Source organism: Lepidochelys olivacea, assembly GCF_965140295.1.
Source record: "Lepidochelys olivacea isolate rLepOli2 genome assembly, chromosome: 1".
Taxonomy (NCBI): Eukaryota; Metazoa; Chordata; order Testudines; family Cheloniidae; genus Lepidochelys; species Lepidochelys olivacea.
In genome coordinates, this window is record NC_140411.1 from 199,838,976 (window position 1) to 199,865,484 (window position 26,509).

Sequence of the window (26,509 nt, forward strand, 5' to 3'; positions counted from 1 at the left end):
AAAGCAGTGTAAAGCAGCCTTACCATAAATGAAAATCAGATCCTTGGTGATGTGTGCTGCGATGAGTGAGTTTACTCCCTCATTCATTTAAATAGAGGGTAAGCTGGAGCTGCCTCAGGGCTTGTCTACACTTACCGGGGGATTGACACACGGCGATCGATACATTGGTGGTCAATTTAGTGGATCTAGTGAAAAGACCTGCTAAATCAAGCGCAGATTGCTCTCCCGTTGACTCCTGTACTCCACCTGAACAAGAAGCGCAAGGGGAGACAACAGGAGAGCAACTCCCTCCACATAGCTTACCCTGTGGTAAGTCGATCTAAGTACGTCGACTTCAGCTACGTTATTCACCTACGTTATTAGCTGAATTTGTGTAACCTAGCCCTGGTCTACACTAGGACTTTAGGTCGAATTTAGCAACGTTAAATCGATTTAAACCTGCACCCGTCCACACAGTGAAGCCCTTTATTTCGACTTAAAGGGCTCTTAAAATCGATTTCCTTACTCCACCCCTGACAAGTGGATTAGCGCTTAAATCGACGTTCCCAGCTCGAATTTGGGGTACTGTGGACACAATTCGATGGTATTGGCCTCCGGGAGCTATCCCAGAGTGCTCCATTCTGACCGCTCTGGACAGCACTCTCAACTCAGATGCACTGGCCAGGTAGACAGGAAAAGAACCGCAAACTTTTGAATCTCATTTCCTGTTTGGCCAGCGTGGCAAGCTGCAGGTGACCATGCAGAGCTCAGCAGCACAGGTGACCATGATGGAGTCCCAGAATCGCAAAAGAGCTCCAGCATGGACCGAACGGGAGGTACGGGATCTGATCGCTGTTTGGGGAGAGGAATCCGTGCTATCAGAACTCCGTTCCAGTTTTCGAAATGCCAAAACCTTTGTGAAAATCTCCCAGGGCATGAAGGACAGAGGCCATAACAGGGACCCGAAGCAGTGCCGCGTGAAACTGAAGGAGCTGAGGCAAGCCTACCAGAAAACCAGAGAGGCGAACAGCCGCTCTGGGTCAGAGCCCCAAACATGCCGCTTCTATGATGAGCTGCATGCCATTTTAGGGGGTTCAGCCACCACTACCCCAGCCGTGTTGTTTGACTCCTTCAATGGAGACGGAGGCAATACGGAAGCAGGTTTTGGGACGAAGAAGATGATGATGAGGAGGAGGTTGTAGATAGCTCACAGCAAGCAAGCGGAGAAACCGGTTTTCCCGACAGCCAGGAACTGTTTCTCACCCTAGACCTGGAGCCAGTACCCCCCGAACCCACCCAAGGCTGCCTCCTGGACCCAGCAGGCGGAGAAGGGACCTCTGGTGAGTGTACCTTTTAAAATGCTATACATGGTTTAAAAGCAAGCATGTGAAAGGATTACTTTGCCCTGGCATTTGCGGTTCTCCTAGATGTAGTCCTAAAGCCTTTGCAAAAGGTTTCTGGGGAGGGCAGCCTTATTTCGTCCTTCATGGTAGGACACTTTATCACTCCAGGCCAGTAACACATACTCGGGAATCACTGTAGAACAAAGCATTGCAGTGTATGTTTGCTGGCATTCAACCAAAATCCGTTCTTTATCTCTCTGTGTTATCCTCAGGAGAGTGAGATATAATTCATGGTCACCTGGTTGAAATAGAGTGCTTTTCTTCAGGGACACTCAGTATAGCCCATTCCTGCTGGGCTGTTTGCCTGTGGCTGAACAGAAATGTTCGCCGCTGTTAGCCACAGGGAGGGGGGAAGGTTGAGGGGGTAGTCACGCGGTGGGAGGAGGCAAAATGCGACCTTGTAACGAAAGCACATGTGCTATGTATGTAATGTTAACAGCAAGGTTTACCCTGAAAGAGTGTAGCCACTGTTTTATAAAATGTGTCTTTTTAAATACCGCTGTCCCTTTTTTTTTCTCCACCAGCTGCATGTGTTTCAATGATCACAGGATCTTCTCCTTCCCAGAGGCTAGTGAAGCTTAGAAAGAAAAAAAAACGCACTCGCGATGAAATGTTCTCCGAGCTCATGCTGTCCTCCCACACTGACAGAGCACAGACGAATGCGTGGAGGCAAATAATGTCAGAGTGCAGGAAAGCACAAAATGACCGGGAGGAGAGGTGGAGGGCTGAAGAGAGTAAGTGGCGGGCTGAAGAGAGTAAGTGGCGGGCTGAAGACAGGGCTGAAGCTCAAATGTGGCGGCAGCGTGATGAGAGGAGGCAGGATTCAATGCTGAGGCTGCTGCAGGACCAAACCAGAATGCTCCAGTGTATGGTTGAGCTGCAGCAAAGGCAGCTGGAGCACAGACTGCCACTGCTGCCCCTCTGTAACCAACCGCCCTCCTCCCCAAGTTCCATAGCCTCCACACCCAGACGCCCAAGAACGCGGTGGGGGGGCCTCCGGCCAACCAGCCACTCCACCACAGAGGATTGCCCAAAAAAAAGAAGGCTGGCATTCAATAAATTTTAAAGTTGTAAACTTTTAAAGTGCTGTGCTTAAAGTGCTGTGTGGCATTTTCCTTCCCTCCTCCACCACCCCTCCTGGGATACCTTGGTAGTCATCTCCCTATTTGTGTGATGAATGAATAACGAATGCATGACTGTGAAGCAGCAATGACTTTATTGCCTCTGCAAGCGGTGATTAAAGGGAGGAGGGGAGGGTGGTTAGCTTACAGGAAAGTAGAGTGAACCAAGGGGCGGGGGGTTTCATCAAGGAGAAACAAACAGAACTTTCACACCGTAGCCTGGCCAGTCATGAAACTGGTTTTCAAAGCTTCTCTGATGCGTACCGCGCCCTCCTGTGCTCTTCTAACCGCCCTGGTGTCTGGCTGCGCGTAACCAGCAGCTAGGCGATTTGCCTCAGCCTCCCACCCCGCCATAAACGTCTCCCCCTTACTCTCACAGATATTGTGGAGCACACAGCAAGCAGTAATAACAGTGGGAATATTGGTTTCGCTGAGGTCTAAGCGAGTCAGTAAACTGCGCCAGCGTGCCTTTAAACGTCCAAATGCACATTCTCCCACCATTCTGCACTTGCTCAGCCTGTAGTTGAACAGCTCCTGACCACTGTCCAGGCTGCCTGTGTACGGCTTCATGAGCCATGGCATTAAGGGGTAGGCTGGGTCCCCAAGGATACATATAGGCATTTCAACGTCCCCAACAGTTATTTTCTGGTCTGGGAATAAAGTCCCTTCCTGCAGCTTTTGAAACAGACCAGAGTTCCTGAAGATGCGAGCGTCATGCACCTTTCCCGGCCATCCCAAATTGATGTTGGTGAAACGTCCCTTGTGATCCACCAGAGCTTGCAGCACTATCGAAAAGTACCCCTTGCGGTTTATGTACTCGCCGGCTTGGTGCTCTGGTGCCAAGATAGGGATATGGGTTCCGTCTATAGCCCCACCACAGTTAGGGAATCCCATTGCAGCAAAGCCATCCACTATGACCTGCACATTTCCCAGGGTCACTACCCTTGATATCAGCAGATCTTTGATTGCGTGAGCTACTTGCATCACAGCAGCCCCCACAGTAGATTTGCCCACTCCAAATTGATTCCCAACTGACCGGTAGCTGTCTGGCGTTGCAAGCTTCCACAGGGCTATCGCCACTCGCTTCTCAACTGTGAGGGCTGCTCTCATCCTGGTATTCATGCGCTTCAGGGCAGGGGAAAGCAAGTCACAAAGTTCCATGAAAGTGCCCTTACGCATGCGAAAGTTTTGCAGCCACTGGGAATCGTCCCAGACCTGCAACACTATGCGGTCCCACCAGTCTGTGCTTGTTTCCCGAGCCCAGAATCGGCGTTCCACAGCATGAACCTGCCCCATTAGCACCATGATGCATGCATTGGCAGGGCCCATGCTTTCAGAGAAATCTGTGTCCATGTCCTGATCACTCACGGGACCGCGCTGACGTTGCCTCCTCGCCTGGTATTGCGTTGCCATGTTCTGGTGCTGCATATACTGCTGGATAATGCGTGTGGTGGTTGATGTGCTCCTAATTGCCAAAATGAGCTGAGCGGCCTCCATGCTTGCCTTGGTATGGCGTCCGCACAGAAAAAAGGCGCGGAACGATTGTCTGCCGTTGCTCTGACGGAGGGAGGGGCGACTGACGACACGGCTTACAGGGTTGGCTTCAGGGAGCTAAAATCAACAAAGGGTGTGCCTGTACATCAAGGAGTATTTCAGGCAGGACTGCATGGAGGGTTCCAATAAGAAATGGTGCACCAAAGTTATCGTTGTTATTGGAACAAGGAGGTTAGCCTGGCCTCTGATTGATACATGGCTAGATTAACCTCGCTGCGCCTTCTCTGTGACTGACTGCAGTGTGATCTAGACAGGGGAGGAGGAAAATGAGTACAAAACAAATCTGGTCTATTTCTTGTTCTGACCCACTCCATCTATCCTTTACATCTTTGGCTGGCAGCAGACGGTGCAGAAGGACTGCATGCCATCCACATCTCATGGCTGCTTGGCAGAAGATGGTACAGTACGACTGCTAGCCATCTTCATCTCTTGCCTGCCTGGCATAAGATGGTACAATACGACTGCTAGCAATCCTCATCTCTTGCCTGCCTGGCAGAAGATGGTACAGTACGACTGCTAGCAGTCCGTATCGCCTGCCCGCTCACCATAAGACGGTTCAATAGGACTGCAGGACTAAAGAGAATGACCGGGTCAAGTCACTCCAAATTTAGTCCCTGCGCCCATGTCTGCCCAGGCGCTCCCAGCCGACGTGGCCAGGAGCACCTCGGACATGACGAGGACGACTACCAGTCGTATTGCACCGTCTGCTGCCAGAAGGCAATGGGTTGCTGCTACTGTGCAGCAAAGCCGTACCGCGTCTGCCAGCACCCAGGAGACATAGGGTGACGGTTACCTGAGCGGGCTCCATGCTTGCCGTGGTATGGCGTCTGCACAGGTAACTCAGGAAAAAAGGCGCGAAATGATTGTCTGCCCTTGCTTTCACGGGGGGAGGGAGGGTGGGAACGGGGTCCTGACGATATGTACCCAGAACCACCCGCGACAATGTTTTAGCCCCATCAGGCATTGGGATATCAACCCAGAATTCCAATGGGCCGCGGAGACTGCGGGAACTGTGGGATAGCTACCCACAGTGCAACGCTCCGGAAGTCGACGCTTGCCTCGGTACTGTGGAAGCGCTCCGCCGAGTTAATGCACTTAATGCACTTAGAGCATTTTCTGTGGGGACACACACACTCGAATATATAAAACCGATTTCAAAAAAACCGACTTCTATAAATTCGACCTAATTTCGTAGTGTAGACATACCCTTAGATCAATCTCCCCCCGTAGTATACACAAGGCCACAATATTAAAGAAAGGGAACTGATTCTCTGTGAAGGTTCCCTGATTCTTGGAATTCACTTCTCAGCTTAGTCCACCCAACCCTGGATGTGTTATTCTTCTGGACATGCTACAAGAACTCTCTGTTTTCCAGGGCTTTGGTGGATGATGGGATAATTGCATATCCTGTGATTATGACTGGTTTTCTTAGTGGATAATTTTAGACAGTCTATATGAATATATCTAGAGACTGTATGCAATGTGTGGGCATTGAGAGCACCCAGGCCTGGCATGGGCGTCCATCAGTATCATTTCATACATCTGAGAACAAATGCAAAATGTATTCATTTGTATGTTTGCATATTTAATATTAACTTTTTCTTTTACTCTGTTTATTTCATATTCTATTTTTACGTATATAGTGGCTCTGAGTTGTTTGGTTTTGATTTTCTGTTACCAATTTCCCCCTTTTTCTTAGAATGTGTTGCTAGTATATAAATAAATGCATCAATGGTTTCATGCTGTCCTTGTCAGCTGTTACATTTAATTATAGACATATGTAGCTGAACTTTGATCCATCCTCAAAATCATGCTTTGATTAAACAATACATCAGAAGCATCAGGGTATTTTTACTGTGCTGTGACGCTGAACATTCACAAACCTAAAAGCGTGGGTAGTGACACTGTAAACTGGTTTGATAGTCTTCTTGTTACGGATGGAAAATCATCTTTGATAGTTCTCTTGATAATCATCTTGTTACGGATGGATCCTGCTATTGAGATGCCTATTACAGAAGAATTTATCTGTGTACCCCTGGATTCACTTCCCAGAGGAGAGTATACAAGTCAGTCTCAGGTGTCAGGAAACACAGCAGAGGAAATTATTTTAATAGACATAACCTATCCCCAGTGAGCCAGGGGAGGTGTAGTGTACTGGCTTTAAAATGTGCATAGACAAATGTGTGATGTCACCCTTCAGTCACTGCCCCACAGAGAAGCTAAAACACCTACTCCTGCAGCTAGCTAGTTCTTCATTAGCTTCAGTAATAGAGGCCTTTGCTTTAAAATTAGCTCAGTTCATCGATGTCAGTTGGTTATGAGTATTTTGAGGGAACACGACTTGTTTTTTTCCAGATCAGCTTCCAACATCTACTTCAATTTGCAATTCATAATTAAGCTTTGGGTAAGACCCCGGCCTACAGGCCTTTAACCTTTTTTTCTGATTGTTTGTTTAGTCAAAGACAAATGGCAAGACATTGGTTTGGAAGAAAAAGCTGTTTTGAATAATTTTAATCAGCCACTGGTCTCATGCTCCTGGAGGGAAGTTTCTTGCAGGTGCCAAATAGAGCTGGCCCTGTCACATTAACATGGTTGGGAAACAGGGGGGCCTGCAACCCAGAGAGCCAGTCTAAGAGCGGCTGAACTGCAGGTTTCTACCCCTGAGAGAGGTAAAGCCTGCCACCTGAGGGGTACACTCAACAGGGACTGCAAAGGGGTCCAAATCATAGCTCACCCAGTAGCTGTGACAGTGTCTATCCTAAATTCTTGTGTAATATAATTTTTAAATTTTAGTTAAAGAAAATTGCATCAGCATGGCGGTTTTGTATGACAGAAGGACTGTGTGAAATTCCAGTTTGAACCTGAAAGGAACCCACTAATGACAACTATAAATGAGCACATCTTTAGTTCTTTCATTTGTGTTTATTAATTTTATAACATTTGATACAAAGGAAAAACATTTAACAGACACTAACTACAGGTCAATAACCTTTTTTATACTCCCAAACAAAAAGGGAATTAAGATGGAGCTAAGTTTTTGAAAAGCTTTACAGACAACCTAAACTTTTAAAGTTTGGAAATTCAAAATTAAGGCTCTACTTTGCTTTAAAGTGACAAGATTTTTGCTAATCATGGAAAAATCAGTTAGGACAACCAACATTTTTTTTACTCTTCCCTGTAGTGTCATTATCTTTCATCTTCCCTAATAGTATTACCCAGTCCCTGTTTTCTATAGGCAAGACCTAGGGAAGCCTTTCCCATAATGGGGAGCGTTACATAAGAACATAAGAATGGCCATACTGGGTCAGACCAAAGGTCCATCTAACCTTGTATCCTGTCTTGTGACAGTGGTCAATGCCAGGTGCCCCAGAGGGAATGAACAGAACAGGTAATCATCAAGTGATCCAACCCATTGCCCATTCCCAGCTTCTGGCAAACAGAGAATAGGGACACCATCCCTGACCATCCTGGCTAATAGCCATTGATGGACCTATCCTCCATGAACTTATCTAGTTCTTTTTTTTTCCTCTGCTGAGGGAAGTCCCATCACCTGGGCAGATTTTTCCTACGCCCAGAAGGAAATCTTGTCCATATTTGGTGGGACTTTCCCCTGAGTACAGGGAAACTTCACACCTTGGGAGATGGGGCTTCTCTAGGCCCTGCTTACAAAAGGCAGACCAGAAGCCCAGCTCCCTTCATTTGGCAAAGACACTAATCGTGGAAGGGGAACAAGTGGTAAGGGTAAAGTGCTGCTACCCTTCTGCTGAACATTCCTGCTTTGTTGGACTGTGGGAGCAGTGTTCTCTCTTGGCAACCTCCCTGAAGAACACAGACTGGTGAGGGATAGTTGGGAAGGCCATCTGTCTGGTTTTATTGGGGAATTCTTTGGATTACAGGGGTATAAGAGAGGTAAAGTCAGAAATGAGACAACAAGGGTTCACAGGAAGTGTGGAGTGGGTAAGTGAGATAGTAAATGGGGCGGGGGGGACCAGCACAAGAGAGATTGAGGTAGATAGGGGGTGAGGCATGGGAGGTAGAAGTGGGAGGGCACATTAGTTCACGGGTGCGGAAATTGACATTGGGGGAATGGTGGGGAGAGATGAGGTGGAGGGTAACACGGAGGGATAGTAAAGGGTAAGGAAATGTGGTGGGATGAAGCAATGAAGTATAACAGGGAGGGAAGGGGTGGCAGCAAGCCTGGATTTAAACAGAGCCAGTGATATATTCTTCAATAAATGTTTTGGGGGTGGTTAAAGAAATAAATGTTTCATTTACAAGACAAACCAAACCAACTGTCAGAGCTATGCGACGCTTGGCAGTTTGTGTGACATTTTTCTTTCTCAAACCTCTTGATAAGGCTGGGCTCAGTTTCCAATTTTTAACAAAAATTGAAACGAAGTGGGTTACACGTGATTTTGCAAGGCTCTGCAACCTGTGTGCATTCTCCTTTAAATGAGCATGTCCACTGCTGTGCTAAATCTAAATCTGACTGAAATCCAGATTAAAATGATGCAGGGCTCACTTAAACCTTGATCCAGCTAGGCACCCACTCTCCTTAAAGTGTCATGCTTCTAACGGAGAAAGTAAAAAGAGGACAATAGAAACACAGCTTCAAAGGTATCACTGTAATCATTTTATTTTAAAAATTAGGGTTTACTTTACTTCAGCTAACTGGCCTCTTCCTTCTAGTCAACACAAAATGACAAAACTCACTTTACTCTTTCAGTAAATGGCTCCAAAACACTGTAACCTTTTATGCAGAAATCTCTCTTTTTAATTTCTGCTTAGGATGGAAGCTATTTGCTTTGTTTTCCAGCAGGAATCTCTGGTCTTTCTTCTTCCTTCTGCTCTTTCTTTGGCTCCCTCTTCCCTCCCTCTCTCTTGTGAGATCTGCTCTTGGACATGCACAGCCTTGCTCTCCTCTCCTGCATGCCCTCAGGTTGCTGAAAGGAAAATAGAATGGAGAAAATTAGAAACAAATCCCTGAAAGAGTGACAAAAACTCATAATTTATTTAATCAAAAAGATATTATAAAAATTCTGGTCACCTACCTGTGACAAATCAGCATTAAAATGACTGTCTCAAACTCATGGCCCCAGAGTAGTCACCCTAAAACCCAGCAGGGTGCAACATGTGTTCCCCTATAACTTTGGTATGCTGCACACTTACAGGCTGGGATCACCCATCTGAAGGGCCATGAGGGAGGAGGAGCCCTGGGATTTCACACCAGCCTCTGTCTTGCTACTCTCTCACTTGATCCAGGTTGTAATGAAGCCTCCACATTCCTTGATGATGTTCTCTGTTGGTTCTGAAGACCTCCCCAGACACAGGTGTTGAAGGTGTTAATAAGCTGTCATCAATGCAACTTTCAAGAGGGAAGCGATACATTAAGAATGAGGTTGAATAGGATTACCTCTTTCCCATGTATCTTTCCTGTGTTGCACTGTAAAGGATGGATTGAATGCCACCTCAAGGACTTTTATAGTGTTCAGAGAAATAGGAATTCTCATGGCTAAACCTGAAATCCAAGTTCAAGTGCACTCTCAAATTCTCTCTCATATTTTGACAGGTTTCAGAGTAGCAGCCGTGTTAGTCTGTATCCGCAAAAAGAAAAGGAGTACTTGTGGCACCTTAGAGACTAACCAATTTATTTGAGCATGAGCTTTCGTGACCTACAGCTCACTTCATCGGATGCATGCAATGGAAAATACAGTGGGGAGATTTTATATACACAGAGAACATGAAACAATGGGTGTTACCATACACACTGTAAGGAGAGTGATCAGGTAAGGTGAGCTATTACCAGCAGGAGAGAAAAAAAACCTTTTGTAGTGATAATCAAGGTGGGCCATTTCTAGCAGTTGACAAGAAGGTGAGAGTAATGGGGGCGGGGCGGGGGGGAGGGAATAAGCATGGGGAAATAGTTTTACTTTGTGTAATGACCCATCCACTCCCAGTTTTTATTCAAGCCTAATATAATGGTGTCCAGTTTGCAAATTAATTCCAATTCAGCAGTGTCTCATTTGAGTCTGTTTTTGAAGTTCTTTTGTTGAAGAATTGTGACTTTTAGGTCAGTAATCGAGTGACCAGGGAGATTGAAGTGTTCTCCAACTGGTTTTTGAACGTTATAATTCTTGACGTCTGATTTGTGTCCATTTATTCTTCTACGTAGAGACTGTCCAGTTTGGCCAATGTACATGGTAGAGGGCCATTGCTGGCACATGATGGCATATATCACATTGATAGATGTGCAGGTGAACGAGCCTCTGATAGTGTGGCTGATGTGATTAGGCCCTATGATGGTGTCCCCTGAATAGATATGTGGACACAGTTGGCAACGGGCTTTGTTGCAAGGATAGGTTCCTGGGTTAGTGTTTTTGCTGTGTGGTGACCTGAGAGTATTTGCTTCAGGTTGGGGGGCTGTCTGTAAGCAAGGACTGGCCTGTCCTTGCTTACAGACGGCCCCCCAACCTGAAGCAGGAACCTATCCTTGCAACATACCCCATTGCCAACTGTGTCCACGTATGTATTCAGGGGACACTATCATAGGGCCTAATCACATCAGCCACACTATCAGAGGCTCGTTCACCTGCACATCTACCAATGTGATATATGCCATCATGTGCCAGCAATGCCCCTCTGCCATATACATTGACCAAACCGGACAGTCTCTACGTAAAAGAATAAATGGACACAAATTAGACGTCAAGAATTATAACATTCAAAAACCAGTTGGAGAACACTTCAATGTCTCTGGTCACTCGATTACAGACCTAAAAGTCACAATTCTTCAACAAAAGAACTTCAAAAACAGACTCAAATGAGACACTGCTGAATTGGAATTAATTTGCAAACTGGACACCATTATATTAGGCTTGAATAAAGACTGGGAGTGGATGGGTCATTACACAAAGTAAAACTATTTCCCCATGTTTATTTCCACCCCCTACTGTTCTTCACATGTTCTTATCAACTGCTGGAAATGGCCCACCTTGATTATCACTACAAAAGATTTTTTTTCTCTCCTGCTGGTAATAGCTCACCTTACCTGATCACTCTCCTTACAGTGTGTATGGTAACAACCATTGTTTCATGTTCTCTGTGTATATAAAATCTCCCCATTGTATTTTCCAATGCATGCATCCGATGAAGGGAGCTGTAGCTCATGAAAGCTTATGCTCAAATAAATGTGTTAGTCTCTAAGGTGCCACAAGTACTCCTTTTCTTTTTCTCATATTTTGGATACCTAACGTCCAATACTGCAAGGTGCTGAACACCTTCAACTCCCACTGGCTTCAAGGGGCTTTGAACGTAAACAGCACCTTGAAGGATCGGGCTGCCTGAAAGATGAACCAAAGTATACCCCAGTTACACCCCATAGAAACACTATTGTTATCTACACACATTCTGGTTTCCTTCTAAAGTACAGTCAGAAGTGAGAGCTTTGTGTATTATATGCAGTACATTTATCCAAACCGTATCACGCACGTACAGACTATCTAGTCACAGGCAACTCTTATAAACAATAAAGAAATCAGAATAGTTATGTGGATAAAAGTGAAAGGAACAGTGCAAAGTCCTAAATTAAATAAATTCTGAGGGGAAAAAAGAGGTTACAGGGAAAAAAAAGGTTACAGAGGTGCACATAAAGTTATAAGAATAGTCTTATACACTGTAATTATCATCCTCATGATAACTGTCATCTTCATGAGCCTGGAGCAGTCCTTGTGTTCAGGGAGTCAAAGGACTGTGATTTTGTGTCTGGTTCCTGCCTGGGAGCACAAGCAAAGCGAAGGACATTTATGACATATCTCCTTTCTGTCCCACCACTCAAAGCCAGTCAGAATCTGGCCCATATTGTTCCCCACTGCCAGCCCTTTCTTCTCCATGTACCATACTCCACTTTATATTAAGTCATCAGAATAAAGGATATTTTACAACTTTTTTAAAACTACAGATCAGCTGGTGTAAACCAGTGTGGCCAAATTTACTTTAATGGAGCTTTGCAAATTAATGCCAGAAGAGGATCTGACCCTAAGAATTCACAACTTGGAAATTGAATCAGTGCTTTTAAAATCGCTTTTGTCTATGAAAGAAATAGGGTAGCCAATCTCGTCTCTTTGGGGCTGAATTCAGTAACTTATATAAGCAGGTGCCTAATCCTGAAGCATGTGAGTGGGCCCAATGCATGTAATGAATGGGAGTAGTCCTATTGAAGTCTCATGCTTAAGACACCCGCTTAAATGCCTTGCTGAAACAGAATCAACCTGAAATCTAGCAAAACAAAAAATAACAAAGAGTTAAAAGTCATTTCAGGTTTTGGATCTGCTCCAGAGTCCATCTACCAATTTTTTGTGGTTTTACAATCACATCTCCTTGTAAAGAAGATTTTCTCTCCCATACTGCTGTATGAAAGACTCACACAGACAGCTGAAAATGACTATACACAAAGTATTGTTAAATGCAAAGTAAACAAATTGGAAAATAAGAGAGAAATATTTTCCCTTCTGTTTATTCAGTTCTAGTAATCTTAAGTTTCACTTGCAACAATAAGTAAAACCTTTTCAGGCAGTGTGATTCAAGTTCATAGAATCATAGAATATCAGGGTTGGAAGGGACCTCAGGAGGTCATGTAGTCCAACCCCCTGCTCAAAGCAGGACCAATCCCCAACTAAATCATCCCAGCCAGGGCTTTGTCAAGCCTGACCTTAAAAACCTCAAAGGAAGGAGATTCAACCACCTCCCTAGGTAACGCATTCCAGTGCTTCACCACCCTTCTAGTGAAAAAGTTTTTCCTAATATCCAACCTAAACCTCCCCACTGCAACTTGAGACCATTACTCCTTGTTCTGTCATCTGCTATCACTGAGAACAGTCTAGATCCATCCTCTTTGGAACCCCCTTTCAGGTAGTTGAAAGCAGCTATCAAATCCCCCTTCATTCTTCTCTTCTGCAGACTAAATAATCCAAGTTCCCTCAGCCTCTCCTCATAAGTCATGTGTTCCAGCCCCCTAATCATTTTTGTTACCCTCTGCTGGACGCTTTCCAATTTTTCCACATCCTTCTTGTAGTGTGGGGCCCAAAACTGGACACAGTACTCCAAATGAGGCCTCACCAATGTCGAATAGAGGGGAACGATCACGTCCCTCGATCTGCTGGCAATGCCCCTACTTATACAGCCCAAAATGCCATTAGCCTTCTTGGCAACAAGGGCACACTGTTGACTCATGTCCAGCTTCTCGTCCACTGTAACCCCTAGGTCTTTTTCTGGAGAACTGCTGCCTAGCCATTCGGTCCCTAGTCTGTAGCAGTGCATGGGATTCTTCCGTCCAAAGTGCAGGACTCTGCACTTGTCCTTGTTGAACCTCATCAGATTTCTTTTGGCCCAAGCCTCTAATTTGTCTAGGTCCCTCTGTATCCTATCCCTGCCCTCCAGCGTATCTACCACTCCTCCCAGTTTAGTGTCATCTGCAAACTTGCTCAGGGTGCAGTCCATGCCATCCTTCAGATCATTAATGAAGATATTGAACAAAACCGGCCCCAGGACCGACCCTTGGGGCACTCTGCTTGATACCGGCTGCCAACTAGACATGGAGCCATTGATCACTACCCATTGAGCCCGACAATCTAGCCAGTTTTCTATCCACCTTATAGTCCATTCATCTAGCCCATACTTCTTTAACTTGCTGGCAAGAATACTGTGGGAGACCGTATCAAAAGCTTTGCTAAAGTCAAGGAATAACATGTCCACTGCTTTCCCCTCATCCACAGAACCAGTTATCTCATCATAGAAGGCAATTAGATTAGTCAGGCATGATTTGCCCTTGGTGAATCCATGCTGACTGTTCCTGATCACTTTCCTCTCCTCTAAGTGCTTCAGAATTGATTCCTTGAGGACCTGCTCCATGATTTTTCTAGGGCCTGGGGTGAAGCTGACTGGCCTGTAGTTCCCCGGATTCTCCTTCTTCCCTTTTTTAAAGATGGGCACTACATTAGCCTTTTTCCAGTCGTCCGGGACCTCCCCCGATCACCATGAGTTTTCAAAGATAATGGCCAATGGCTCTGCAATCACATCCGCCAACTCCTTTAGCACTCTCAGATGCAGTGCATCTGGCCCCATGGACTTGTGCTCGTCCAGCTTTTCTAAATAGTCCCGAACCACTTCTTTCTCCACAGTGGGCTGGTCACCTCCTCCCCATGCTGTGCTGCCCCGTGCAGCAGTCTGGGAGCTGATCTTTTTTGTGAAGACAGAGGCAAAAAAAGCATTGAGTACATTAGCTTTTTCCACATCCTCTGTCACTAGGTTGCCTCCCTCATTCAGTAAGGGGCCCCCACTTTCCTTGATTTTCTTTTTGTTGCTAACATACCTGAAGAAACCCTTCTTGTTACTCATAACAGCCCTTGCTAGCTGCAACTCCAAGTGTGATTTGGCCTTCCTGATTTCACTCCTGCATGCCTGTGCAATATTTTTATACTCCTCCCTGGTCATTTGTCCAATCCTCCACTTCTTGTAAGCTTATTTTTTGTGTTTAAGGTCAGCAAGGATTTCACTGTTAAGCTTGACTGCCCTGTGCCTGCCATATTTACTATTCTTTCTACACATCGGGATGGTTTGTTCCTGTAACCTCAATAAGGATTCTTTAAAATACAACCAGCTCTCCTTTCCCCCTCATGTTATTCTCCCAGTTGACTGTGTTCCTCTAATGAAAGGCCTTAAAAATAAAAAATGCTAAAATGTATTATTCTCTCTCCATGTTTATGAATAGTTAAAGCAGGAGAATATGTGTTAAATCCTGGGAAACGGAACTATAAGACAGCAAAGTCAGAAACTAGTTGTGTCATCAAGACAAGAAAAGCAGAAAATATAATAAAATGCCTGTGCTTCAGGTTGAGAGTGTTATGAGCAACACTCCATATGGTTAAACAGGTCAGTAGCAATGGGAAAGAGGGCAGAGTTTCACACCTAAGGTGAGCAGCTACCTGGCCAGCTGTAAAAAGCAGGAACATTTTAATATTGTAACACTTCATTCCCACAGCTGGAGAATCCATTTAAAACATCTTACTGCCATGGTCAGTCCAGGCCAGCTAGTTGCCTTATTTTGGAATCCCACCAGCAACTGCTATAGAGAACTGCACTACATTAAAGGTGTTCAAGCTAATAATATATTATCAAACTAAAATCCTATTTGTGCTACAGTACAAACTGCCTTATTTCAGAGACTAATCCAAATGCATCTTTGGTATATCCCCATTGAAGTCAATGGGATGAATTTGGCTCATTGTTTCTTATGTGGACTAAGCACCCTGTAACGGTGGTTACCTACCAAAGAAACTGAGCGCTTGATTTTGAAATGCAGTTGCTTCTCAAAGGATTCTGAAAATTCCTGGATCGAGTCTGATCTACTTGTTGAACCTGAGCCATCTGGTGAGGATATTTTGCATGCCTTCATGTGACAATGGCATTTAACATCTTGGCCCTCTTGAAATTCCTTGCAGCCCCTCAAGTGGCTTGAAGATGGGGTTTTGGTAGATGCATGAAGTCTTGTCATATGGATGGACGAAAGCTTGGCCTGCAATAGAAGACGTCAATGTTCAGTACTACATATAAAAGCAGAGCGGCCTTTATGTACATCAAACTCTGCTACAGAACGAATGAAGGACGCTGTACAGCCTCTTGTAGCCCGACTGCCCTGTGCCGTGAACCACCCTGCCAAGGGACCCTCCACAGAGACTGGAGCAGAATTTGCCCTTTATTCCAATTTTTCAATTGTGAACACCTAAACTTAGGTATTCAAATAAATATCCTAATTAATAGAGGTGCTGAGCACTCTCTGCTTCCATTGACTCCAGCTGCAATTGGGGCTGCTCAGCACCTCTAAAAATCAGGGCACTGTGGCTACATCTATCTGTGAGCTCAGGGAGTGATTCCCAGCTTGTGTAGACATACTCGTGCTAGCTCCCATTGAGTTAGCACACTAAAAACAATAACATAGCCATGGTAGCATGGGCAACGAGGGTAGCATGGGCTGGCCGCCTTGTGCACAAACCTGCCTGAACCTGTGTTACTGAGGCTACACTAGTATTTTTAGTTTGCCGGCTTGATGAGAGCTTGTGCGAGTATGTCTATGTGAACTGGGAGTCAAACTGCTAGCTCATAGCATAGATGTAGCCTTAGTTTAGGTGCCTTACGTTTAGACACCCAAGTTTGAAAAATTTGGACTCTCTGTAGCTCAGTTTCCTCAGCTGTCCAAAGAAGATAACATTTACTGACCTGCCTCACAAGGATGTTGTGAAGATTAATTCAATGTTTGTAAAGGAGATTGAAGTGACATCTAAGTACTAAGTATTATGTAGCCTTCAAAATCGTCAACAGTGTCTTTCTGAAGTTGGAGCCAGATCCTTGGCTGCTGTAAATCAGAGTAGCTCCATTGACTTCAAGGAAGCTGCACTTATTTATGCTAGCTGAGGATCTGTCTCACAGTCTAGAAATATATTCTAAGAAAAGATGAGAAAGAGCATTAAATATGAGGTCTATTTTCTGAATGGGGCTTGTGCATTATCCACAGGCTTAATGCATAGTCTTCCTTTTCCACACAGTGATCCCACGCAGCACCCAGCCAGGAGGGTACACAGTCAGGCTGGAAGCACTTTCTGCTCCAGAGCAGGCATGGCTGAGGCCTTGGCCATAACCTGATTTTCCCACTCCTCTGTGTGCTCGTAAGCAGTTGCAGAGCAATGGTCTAGCAACGGCCACTGTGGAGCTCACTCTCCCCTATTCCCCATATACACACAGGCATTGGGAGCCTGATTTTCTTATACGCTGAGCACCTGCAGCTCCCATTGACTACATCTGGTGTTCTGTGCCTCTTAAAATTAGGCCCTAATCTGATATCTGCTGCCTCTGGCTAATCCTACTCCAGTGATTTACCTCCTTCTCCTCTCCGAAATATGACTCTAGCTCTTGGAGTCATGATAGAACCTATGAGCCTCACCTCTCTGATTTCTTACACCCACTGAATTTATGAATTGTGCATTCTGGGTCTGATGCACTAATAATGGTACTGTTATTTGCAAAGATCTTCCGGTCTCTCTTATTAGCAATAGTAGCGCAAAGCTAAACCTACTGGGAGCATCCATACTGACATACAATACAAAAATGGTCCCAAACATGAGACCCAGAAAATATCCATAAAACCCACAAATGTTGGTGTGGTCTATCTGAACACAGGAAGAGTCAGTGAAAAGCCAAACTACAACCGCCTGTATCCTAGACAAATAACGGACCTTACTACAGAAAGCACCTCGCACATTATGGCTGTTCTTGGGAGCAATAACTGGTTGCCTGCAGAAATCGGTGTACCAGCGTGGCATGAACCAGTTTCAGTGGATTTTTAACAATGCAGGGAATGGGTGGATTTCACTCAGACTCCAAGGGACTTAAAATAAATAAATAATTAAATAATCTCACTGACATTTACATTTGTGCAGGCCCAGATACTGCCATATTTGAAGCAAGACAGAGCTATGCATTTTTCATCAAGATATGACAGTCCCGTATACATGGATTTTAACTTTTTAATTGGTTGTTTCGATTTACACACACTGGCAGTAATTAAAATCCCAAGCTGAAGCCCATGTGTAATTAGTAAAGTCAGTGTGTCAAACTCAAAAGGGTTGAGAACTTAAAAATTGGACAGTAACAGACTGTGAATCCCAGTGACGATTGAACATGGTGATATTCTCAACCATGCGTAGTTCTTTCCATAGCTTCACACTAACCCAAAACACATTTTAGGCTTCAGAGTGATGTTTGGGGTTATTGTGTGTGCTGATTGTGTTGTTGTGCAGAGAAAGATGTGTAAATTTGTGCACGTGGCAAATGAGGGGTATGTGCTGCAGTGAGGCGCTATGTGTGTTTGGGTTTATTGTGTACGCTGGTTGTGTTGTGTGGGTGATTGCATTGATTTGTGTCTGGCTTAAGCTTGTGTAGGGAAATTTGTGTTGGATTGTGCGCGTGGCAGTTGGACACACAGGTGGGCTTTTGGACCATGTAATCCACCATCTGTGCAGTCTCCCTTATACACCCAATGAAACTGTTGCATGCAAATTAACTGTAGAGGAAGGGTGGTGATTGGTTGAGTTACCTCTAATATTACAATGGTCTAAGACTCTTGGCATGTCATAGATTCATGCCTCACTGTAGCTGTACACCACAAGGGCGTAATTTGTTAAATCAAAATGGCTGAAAACTTGAAAATTTGATGCTAACAGACCATGAAACCTGGTGATGATTGAACCTGGTGATATTGTGAACAAAAAGAGCTCTCATCCATGCTTGTAGCTGCTTCAGTCATTTCACACTGACTTGATAGATGTAACAGGTTTCAGACCGACACATAGAGTGACATTCTTGGAATCTTGTTATATAGATGTTTCTTGTGACTTACTGGCCTGCTAATTGTTAACTTGTACATCCCACTTCTGCAGTAGAATTCTGCAAATCTTTACCTTTTCCCCACATTTTTACTACAGATGGAACCACCTTGCTCTCAGGGCTATTCATCTTGTACTGTATCCTCTCAGTTCTCATTTCCAAACATAACTTCCTTCAGTAAGCACCAGTACAATCACTTTTGAGAAAAGCTGTAATGATTCTGGTCAAACTATTTTTACTTTGAAGCATAGCTGTTTCAAACAGGTCGATATGGCTGTATTTATTGTTAAGTCATATTGTATTATGGTTTAAAAGTACATCAAAGCAATCAATTAAGTTTGGGGGGAAAGTAAACATACTATGTTAAGCTAAACAAAACTATAGCTTTTGAGTCTATTTCCTGGGTCAATGCGTGCATCAATTACTATTCTTGGGAGATTTGGGCAAAAACAGGAGGACTTTTGAGATCCAGGATTATATTCTATCATTCTTTCTGTATAGTATTTGAAAATATTCTATTTTTTGATTAACACATTTTTAAAATTTGTATTCACAATGTGGAATTATAGAATAAGGTCTAAAGCAAGAGACAGACTGAAAAGCACATATTAGACATGACAATTGCTCCAGCTAAGGAACAGGTCTTCCTCAGAAATGTGTATCTGCCTCAGAGCAGATCATTGAATAGGCCGCACTAAAGATCACTGAGTAGGCCTTGGTGCAGATCACTGAGTCAGGGCCATATTAAATACCAATCTATATAATCATATTGTTGTGACTCCAGGGTCAACTCCACCCCAAACAAAGAGAAGACAGACTGACACCAGGCATGGAGGTGGTCTGGGGGAAAGAGTAGAGACGTGGCAACTAAAGGTCTGACTGCCTATCCACTAGGTGATGCCTCCAGTGAACACCAGTCATCACAAGCACGATTTATGCTGACTGGATAGCCCAGAATATAAAATGTTTTTCCTTTTATAAGCCACAGATTTTTGTTGAAGAAAACTATTCATGCTCTGAGGCACTAAGCTCCCTCAGCTCCCATAGACAGAGTTGCTCTTCACTGTACCAATGTTACTGTTGATTGTTTGTTGAGGCCTACTCAAGAATCACAGTAGATTTGGAGCATGTAGGCCCCAGCACATCAGACATTCAGAATCTAGAACTATCTGTCCATTCCTTTCTTTCCCTTGAAGAACCTCATAACCAAGCATTCTGTGCCTGAAAATGGTTTGAGCCTAGAATCAGGTTTGTCTTCTTTAATAGGGTGGTGATAGGCAAACCTTCAGTCTGACTTGGTTTTGCTTCTCCATAGATCAGTGGTTCTCAGCCTATTTTCCATTGTGGGCCGCATATGCAGCTCTCCATGTGCTATGTGGGTCACGTCCACACACTATATATACTACCTGTGCGGCCCTGATGATGTCACATGGGCCGCAACTGTGTGCTGATTGGGGTGCAAGCGGCCCACAGCCTGCAGGCTGAGAACCATCTGCCATAGATAAAGTGTCAGTAATTTCAACAGCAGCAACCCAGCAAACCTGACCTGTAAGGAAATGTTAAAAAAACTGGGCATGGTTAGTCTTGAGAAAAGAAGACCCACCTGATAACATCTTCAAATATGTTAAGGGCTGTTATAAAGAAGACCATGATCAATTGTTTTCTGTGTCCACTAAAGATAGGACAAAAAATAAGTGGCTTAATCTGCAGCAAGGCAGTTTTTGTTAGATATTAGAAAAAAATGTCGTTATAATAATAGTTAAGTACTGGAATAAGCTTCTAAGGGAGGTTGTAAACTGTTCACCATTGGAGGATTTTAAGAATAGGGTATGGTCAGGGATGGTCTAGATTTACTTGGTCTTGCCTTGGTGCAGGGGGGTGGAGTAGATGACCTCTTGAAGTCCTTTCTAGCCCTACATTTCTATGATTTCTACCCTTGCACTTATGTTGCTTGCTTATCAGATTCATCTCTGTGAGTAGCAATGTCTTCTGGAAAGTGAACATGTTTATATAGAAATAAACCCTCTTTCCTTTTCTGCCTTCCACATAACTCAGTTTTCCACTCAGAAAACCTGAGGAGATAAATTTGCAAATGCCCAGAACAGGGCACATGTCTCATTTGTGTCTGGCACTGAGGAGATTAATTGTCTTTGCATGTGTGACACATGCATAAAATGCTTCAGCAAAAGGAATTTGGCCTGAGCTGGATTATATTTAATGATGGATGATAAATGGTGGTAAAATGTGTAAAAAAAGATCACAGCTGCTGATTTCAGGACCTTCAGCAAGGCATCATAACCCACTGTATTTAAAGTTTGCAGTGGTCACTGAGTTAATCAAAGGATTTGAAACAGATCTCTAGAATTTCTGATGGCAGTTCTCATGTGTAGCACTGACTCATGTGTACAGGCAAGCGTATGCCATGGTATCCAACTAAGATTTTTTGGGAAGGAGTGGCAGCATAGATTTTAGTCAGGTGGTAAGGCCTAATAGTTAGAGCAGGGCGTGGGAGCCAGGATTCCTGAGTTCTGTTCCCAAATCTGCTAATGACCCACTGAGTGACACTGAACACTTAAGCTCTATGTGCCCCATAAGAATGGCCGTACTGGGTCAGACCCAAGGTCCATCTAGCCCAGTATTCTGTCTTCCAACAGTGGCCAATGCCAGGTGCCCCAGAGGAAATGAACAGCACAGGTACTTATCAAGTGATCCATCCCCTGTTGCCCATTCCCAGCTTCTGGCAAACAGAGGCTAGGGACACAATCCCTGACTATCCTGGCTAATAGCCATTGATAGAGCTATCCTCCATGAACTTATCTAGATCTTTTTTGAACTCTACTATAGTCTTGGTCTTCACAAGGAGTTCCACAGGTTGACTGTGCGTTGTGTGAAAAAATACTTCCATTTGTTTATTTCAAATCTGCTGCCTATTAATTTCATTTGGTGACCCCTAGTTCTTGTGCTATGAGGAATAAATAACACCTCCTTATTTACTTTCTCCACACCAGTCATGATTTTATAGAATTCTATCATATCCCCCCCTTATTTGTCTCTTTTCCAAGCTGAAAAGTCCCAGTCTTATTAATCTCTCCTCATACAGAAACCGCTCCATACCCCTAATAATTTTTGTGGCCCTTTTCTGAACCTTTTCCAATTCCAATATATCTTTTTTGAGATGTGGTGATCACATCTGCACGCAGTATTCAAGATGTGGGCATACCGTGGTATTTTCTATCTTATTATCTATCCCTTTCTTAATAGTGCCTAACATTCTGTTAGCTTTTTTGACTGCCGCTGCACATTGAACGGATGTTTTCATAAAACTATCCACAATGACTCCAAGATCTCTTTCCTGAGAGGTAGCAGCTAATTTAGACCCCATCATTTTATATATACAGTTGGGATTATGTTTTCCAATGTGCATTACTTTGCATTTATCAACACTGAATTTCATCTGCCATTTTGTTGCCCAGTCACCCAGTTTTGAGAGATCCTTTTGAGGCTCTTCGCAGTCTGCCTGGGACTTAACTATCTTGAGTAGTTTTGTATCATCTGCAAACTTTGCCATCTCACTGTTTACCCCCTTTTCCAGATCATTCATTAATATGTTAAATAGGACTGGTCCCGGTATAGACCCCTGCGGGACACCACTATTTACCTCTCTCCTTTCTGAAAACTGACCATTTATTCCTACCCTTTGTTTCCTATCTTTTAACCAGTTACCAATCCATGGGAGGACCTTCCCTCTTATCCCATGACTCAGCTTGCTCTCTGCAAAATGGGAATGATAATAATACATAGAGACATGTTGTGAGGTTCATCTCATTAATGTCTATGAAGTATACTAGGATCCTGACATGAAAAGTGAAAATTATTATTTATTTTCTTATAGCAGTTAGCAGTGGGAGTTGTTTTACAAATCTTGGTCCATACATGGCTAGACATAGATATCTTGTATTGCCCATTGCATAAATGACCATGTGCATGCAATGGCAGGTCTGCCATAGGAGATTATGGCACACAGTGAATGCATGAAATGACTAAAGGAGAAGATTCTAAGAAACTACAAGTGCCACTGTTTGGATCATTTTTAGAAATAGATCACAGGCTTCATTTTTCAATCCTGTTCACTGCAAATTGGTCAGGTTTCTAGGTCAGAAATTTCTATTCTCAAATAATATATATTGTTCTGATACTGAGAAACAAAACAGGTGAAATGTATCCTAACTCCACTGAATTGAGATTAATTTATCCAAGGACACTACTAGAAGTGGCAACTCCAAGTCCCATTGAAGTTAACAGCACAATTCTCATTGATTGGTTATTGTGGCCTCTGGGAAAAATCCCAGTCCTCTCTCTCTTTACTGCAAAAGCACAGGGATCTAGAAAATACTCCAGGCACCTCTGATTCAGGAAACCATCTCTATTCAGCAAAGTACTTAAGCACATGTTTAACTTTAAGTATGATGTGTGACTCCTATGTATACTGTTCTGAGAGAGACAAAACCCACAGGCAGCAAAATTGACAAATTTTTAATGTACTAGGAAAGGTTGTGTTAAACCTATGGTTATATAAATACATTCCGGGTCATACCCTAAGGTGGAGAATTCTCTCAGCATAGCTCCATCCCAGGATCTTGCCCAAGAATGAACTTGACTGGACAGTTCAAAACTGGTAAATCTGTGTTGCAGCTTTAACCTGTCTCCTGAACTTGACTAAAGTACCAAAGTAGAGTGTTTTTAAAAAAGAAAACCTATTCTAACAATGAAAACCCCCACAGCATAATATACGTCAGAGAAAAGGAACCAAGGATTCAGCTTGGGTGGATGAAATTCAGCAAGGTAATATAGTCTCCATAAGGGGTAAATGCAGAAAATTGCTTGCAAAAATAGCTGGATCTCCACAATACAATAGTAAGCTTTATTATATTTTAGCATCTTTCATTTAAATGATTCATATATTTTAAGACCAGAAGGTACCATTATGATCATCTAGTCTGACCTCAAGGAGAAGTTATACACGCAGACAGGTGGTGCCAAGGATAAGAGGGTCAGATTTGTCTGATTCAGAATAGTTACAGAATTAGACCCTGATCCTACAAAGATATAGGCACCTACATCACTTTACATATTAGAGTAGTCTCTTTGAAGTCAGTGGGACTGCTCATGTGTGCAAAGTTACTCAGGTGCTTAAGGCTTTGCAGGATCAGGGTCTTAAATTGATAACATATTTTACATAATTATACTACAGATTTCTGTGCTGGCTCACCCTTATAAAAAGGTGCGTCAGCCCACACTAGCCATACTGCAGCGTTTTAGGAGATTACTGTCTTTTTTTTTGTAAGTGCAATTTTACACTCCTTACTCAGGAAAGTCTTCCATTGAAGTCAGTGGGAGTTTTGCCCAAAAAAGGAGAGCAGGTTTGTTCCCTACAAGAAGAAGAACGTGAGATGGCTAAGCAAAAGCAGTGAAGTAGGGGGTCCTGGACAGAAATCTTTCTGGAATACTCCTTCCACATGGGCTTAATCCTTGGCTGCATTCCTGTCATGCATTTTCGAACAATTAGTCATTTTATTTCTATGTAAAAAGTTACATTAAAAATAAATCTTAAACAACAAAGGATCTATACAATAGCTCACCCACCGAAGCTTGAGCAGAATCTGAGATAATCTAAAAACAACGAGGAGTCCTTGTGGCACCTTAGAGACTTCAACAAGAAACTGCAAAACTGGAATTAATTTGCAAACTTGACACCATCAAATTAGGCCTGAATAAAGACTGGGGTGGCTGGGTCACTACAAAAAGTAATTTTCCCTCTGTTGATACTCACACCTTCTTGTCAACTGTTGGGAATGGGCGACAATCCACCCTGATTGAATTGGCCTCGTTAGCACTGACCCCGCACTTGGTAAGGCATCTCCCATCTTTTCATGTGCTGTAATATATATACCTGCCTACTGTATTTTTCACTCCATGCATCTGATGAAGTGGGTTTTAGCCCACAAAAGCTTATGCCCAAATAAATTTGTTAGCCTCTAAGGTGCCACAAGGATTCCTCGTTGTTTTTGCTGATACAGACTAACACGGCTACCCCTCTGAAACCTGAGATAACCTAATCCTATCTTCCAGGACCAAACCCATCAGGAAATAACCCTAAACCCCCTCACTTTCCCTTCATCCTCTTTCACAGAACTCATCCTCATTCAATAAATAATTAAAGCACATCCATTCCCTTATGCTGTGAGCACAGCCCATATATACCTCCTAACTTCCCCTATGGCTTAAACTTTTAAGGAGTGAAAACATTTTGCTCATCCAGTTGAAATACCTTAATTGTTTTTCTGGCACGGACCTAACTTTCTTTCTTTCGTTATAAAGGTACCAGGAGCCTGATGCTGAGAGATGCTGAGCACCCACACCTCCCAATGTAGCCAACAGGAATTACATTTACTCAGTAATGTGTAGCACACTCATCACCACAGTATCTCAAGATCATACCCTTGATGAGGCACTTATCTCTGCCCTCCCCACAACACACACACACACACTTCTTACTGGAAGGGAGGCTCTCCTTTCACTAAAGGCTCGCGTCTGTCGTTTCCTGTAGCCTCTACCCTCTTTCTCATTCTCATCAATCAAGCTGTGACCCCAGAAACTGCTCATCCATTTTGCAAAGGAAATGTCATCATCCTCTTCATATTCCATGTACAGACACTCCAAACTGGGGGGAGCGCCCAACCAGACAGGACAGATGTACGTTAGAGCAGACTGCAAAGCAGATAGTCCCACAATGATCTGTCAAAAAGAGGCAAAGGGGCTGTAGTTTCAAACACTCCCTGCCAAATTAACAAAAAAAACAATCCAGCCCTAGGCACTGCTTATATATAAGCCAATCCTTAGTAATCTATTTTAAACGAGGTTTCTTTTAATCTTTCCATTACAGAGATGCCCAATGTCACACAGCCTGGAGAGTGGCAAGGAAAATGTGTGTGCTAATTCATATTCATTGCTGCTGAGTGCATCAACTGTCAATAACAATGGAGAGTTGCCCACAAAAACATGCCTGGAAGGTGCACGCTCTGATTTGAAACAGGCTTGTAATTTGGAGAAGGAGAATGGATATATTGACAGTGGTCAGAAACTGGCACAGCTGTTTATTGAGGCTTAACTGACTTTATGAAATAACTTTTGGCTGTGTTCTTCCAGCTGGTATTAAAAAATATTCCCTGCCTGGCAGGAAGCAGGGCTCTTCCGATAAATCTTTTTTATGATCTATTGTGGGGGAGCAATGTCAGACAACATGAAGTGACATTGGTTCACAGAATCTTAGAGTCTAAGGCCAGATCACTCACCTTTCACCAAGGTCAATTCATCTCCCACAATCAGGGCTAGAATGGGCTTAGCACTGCTCCAGTGCACAAAGAAATGAAGGGCAAGGGTGCAAAGAGCATTAACCTGCCCACTTGAGCCCTGGGCCAAGCACAGTCCCCGTGTTCACTGCGCTCCTGGCAAGCGGGGACTGAGCCTACAGAGCACAAACAATAGCACTGCATCCATCCATTCTAAATGGCTACTACTCAAGGGCTCAAATGGTGCAAGGACCATGTGTGGTCCTTCTGCTCTGGGGTGAGTTTCAGCTTCTACAGAGAGATCGGCCCAAAACCACAGTCTCGCTCTACCTGGGAGTGTAGCATGCTGTCTTCAAATACTGTACTGAGTACCAGTTGCTGGCGCACATGTTAGCTGTAGACAAATCTGCCATGGGATGCCCTTGTGCTAGAGGCGTGTATAGGAATGAAGTCTGACAAAGGAATTGCAAGTGCTAGTAAAAGGATCTCTGCGGTGACAGAGCTGTTTGAAGGCCAAAGCTGCCTCCCCAGATGGGGCAGAACAATTGCTGGGCCCTGTGGGCCTGATTCTGTGTTGCCCTGGGCCTTGTGTAGTCATTTACAGCAGTTCAAACTGAGCACAAGGTGGGTTTAAAACACAAGCTGCCATTCTGATTTGGTAGCATTTTAT

At 43.9% G+C, this 26,509-nt stretch overlaps 1 protein-coding gene across 2 annotated transcripts in view; it reads right to left on the reverse strand.

The window, feature by feature from the left end:
* Positions 1–25,217, reverse strand: part of LNP1 (leukemia NUP98 fusion partner 1) — a 29,819-nt gene extending 4,602 nt beyond the window's left edge. The window contains exons 1-3 of one of the 2 annotated variants that reach the window (XM_084644894.1): positions 25,046–25,217; positions 15,381–15,626; positions 7,156–9,000 (exon numbers count right to left, since the gene is read on the reverse strand). In XM_084644894.1, the coding sequence (XP_084501020.1) occupies positions 8,854–9,000; positions 15,381–15,626; positions 25,046–25,195 (543 nt within the window). In that variant the 5' untranslated portion in view covers positions 25,196–25,217 and the 3' untranslated portion in view covers positions 7,156–8,853. Of the gene's footprint in view, positions 1–7,155; positions 9,001–15,380; positions 15,627–25,045 lie in introns of those variants that run through there. The other variant, XM_084644893.1, reaches the window with a different exon arrangement.
* Positions 25,218–26,509: the final 1,292 nt, after the last annotated feature.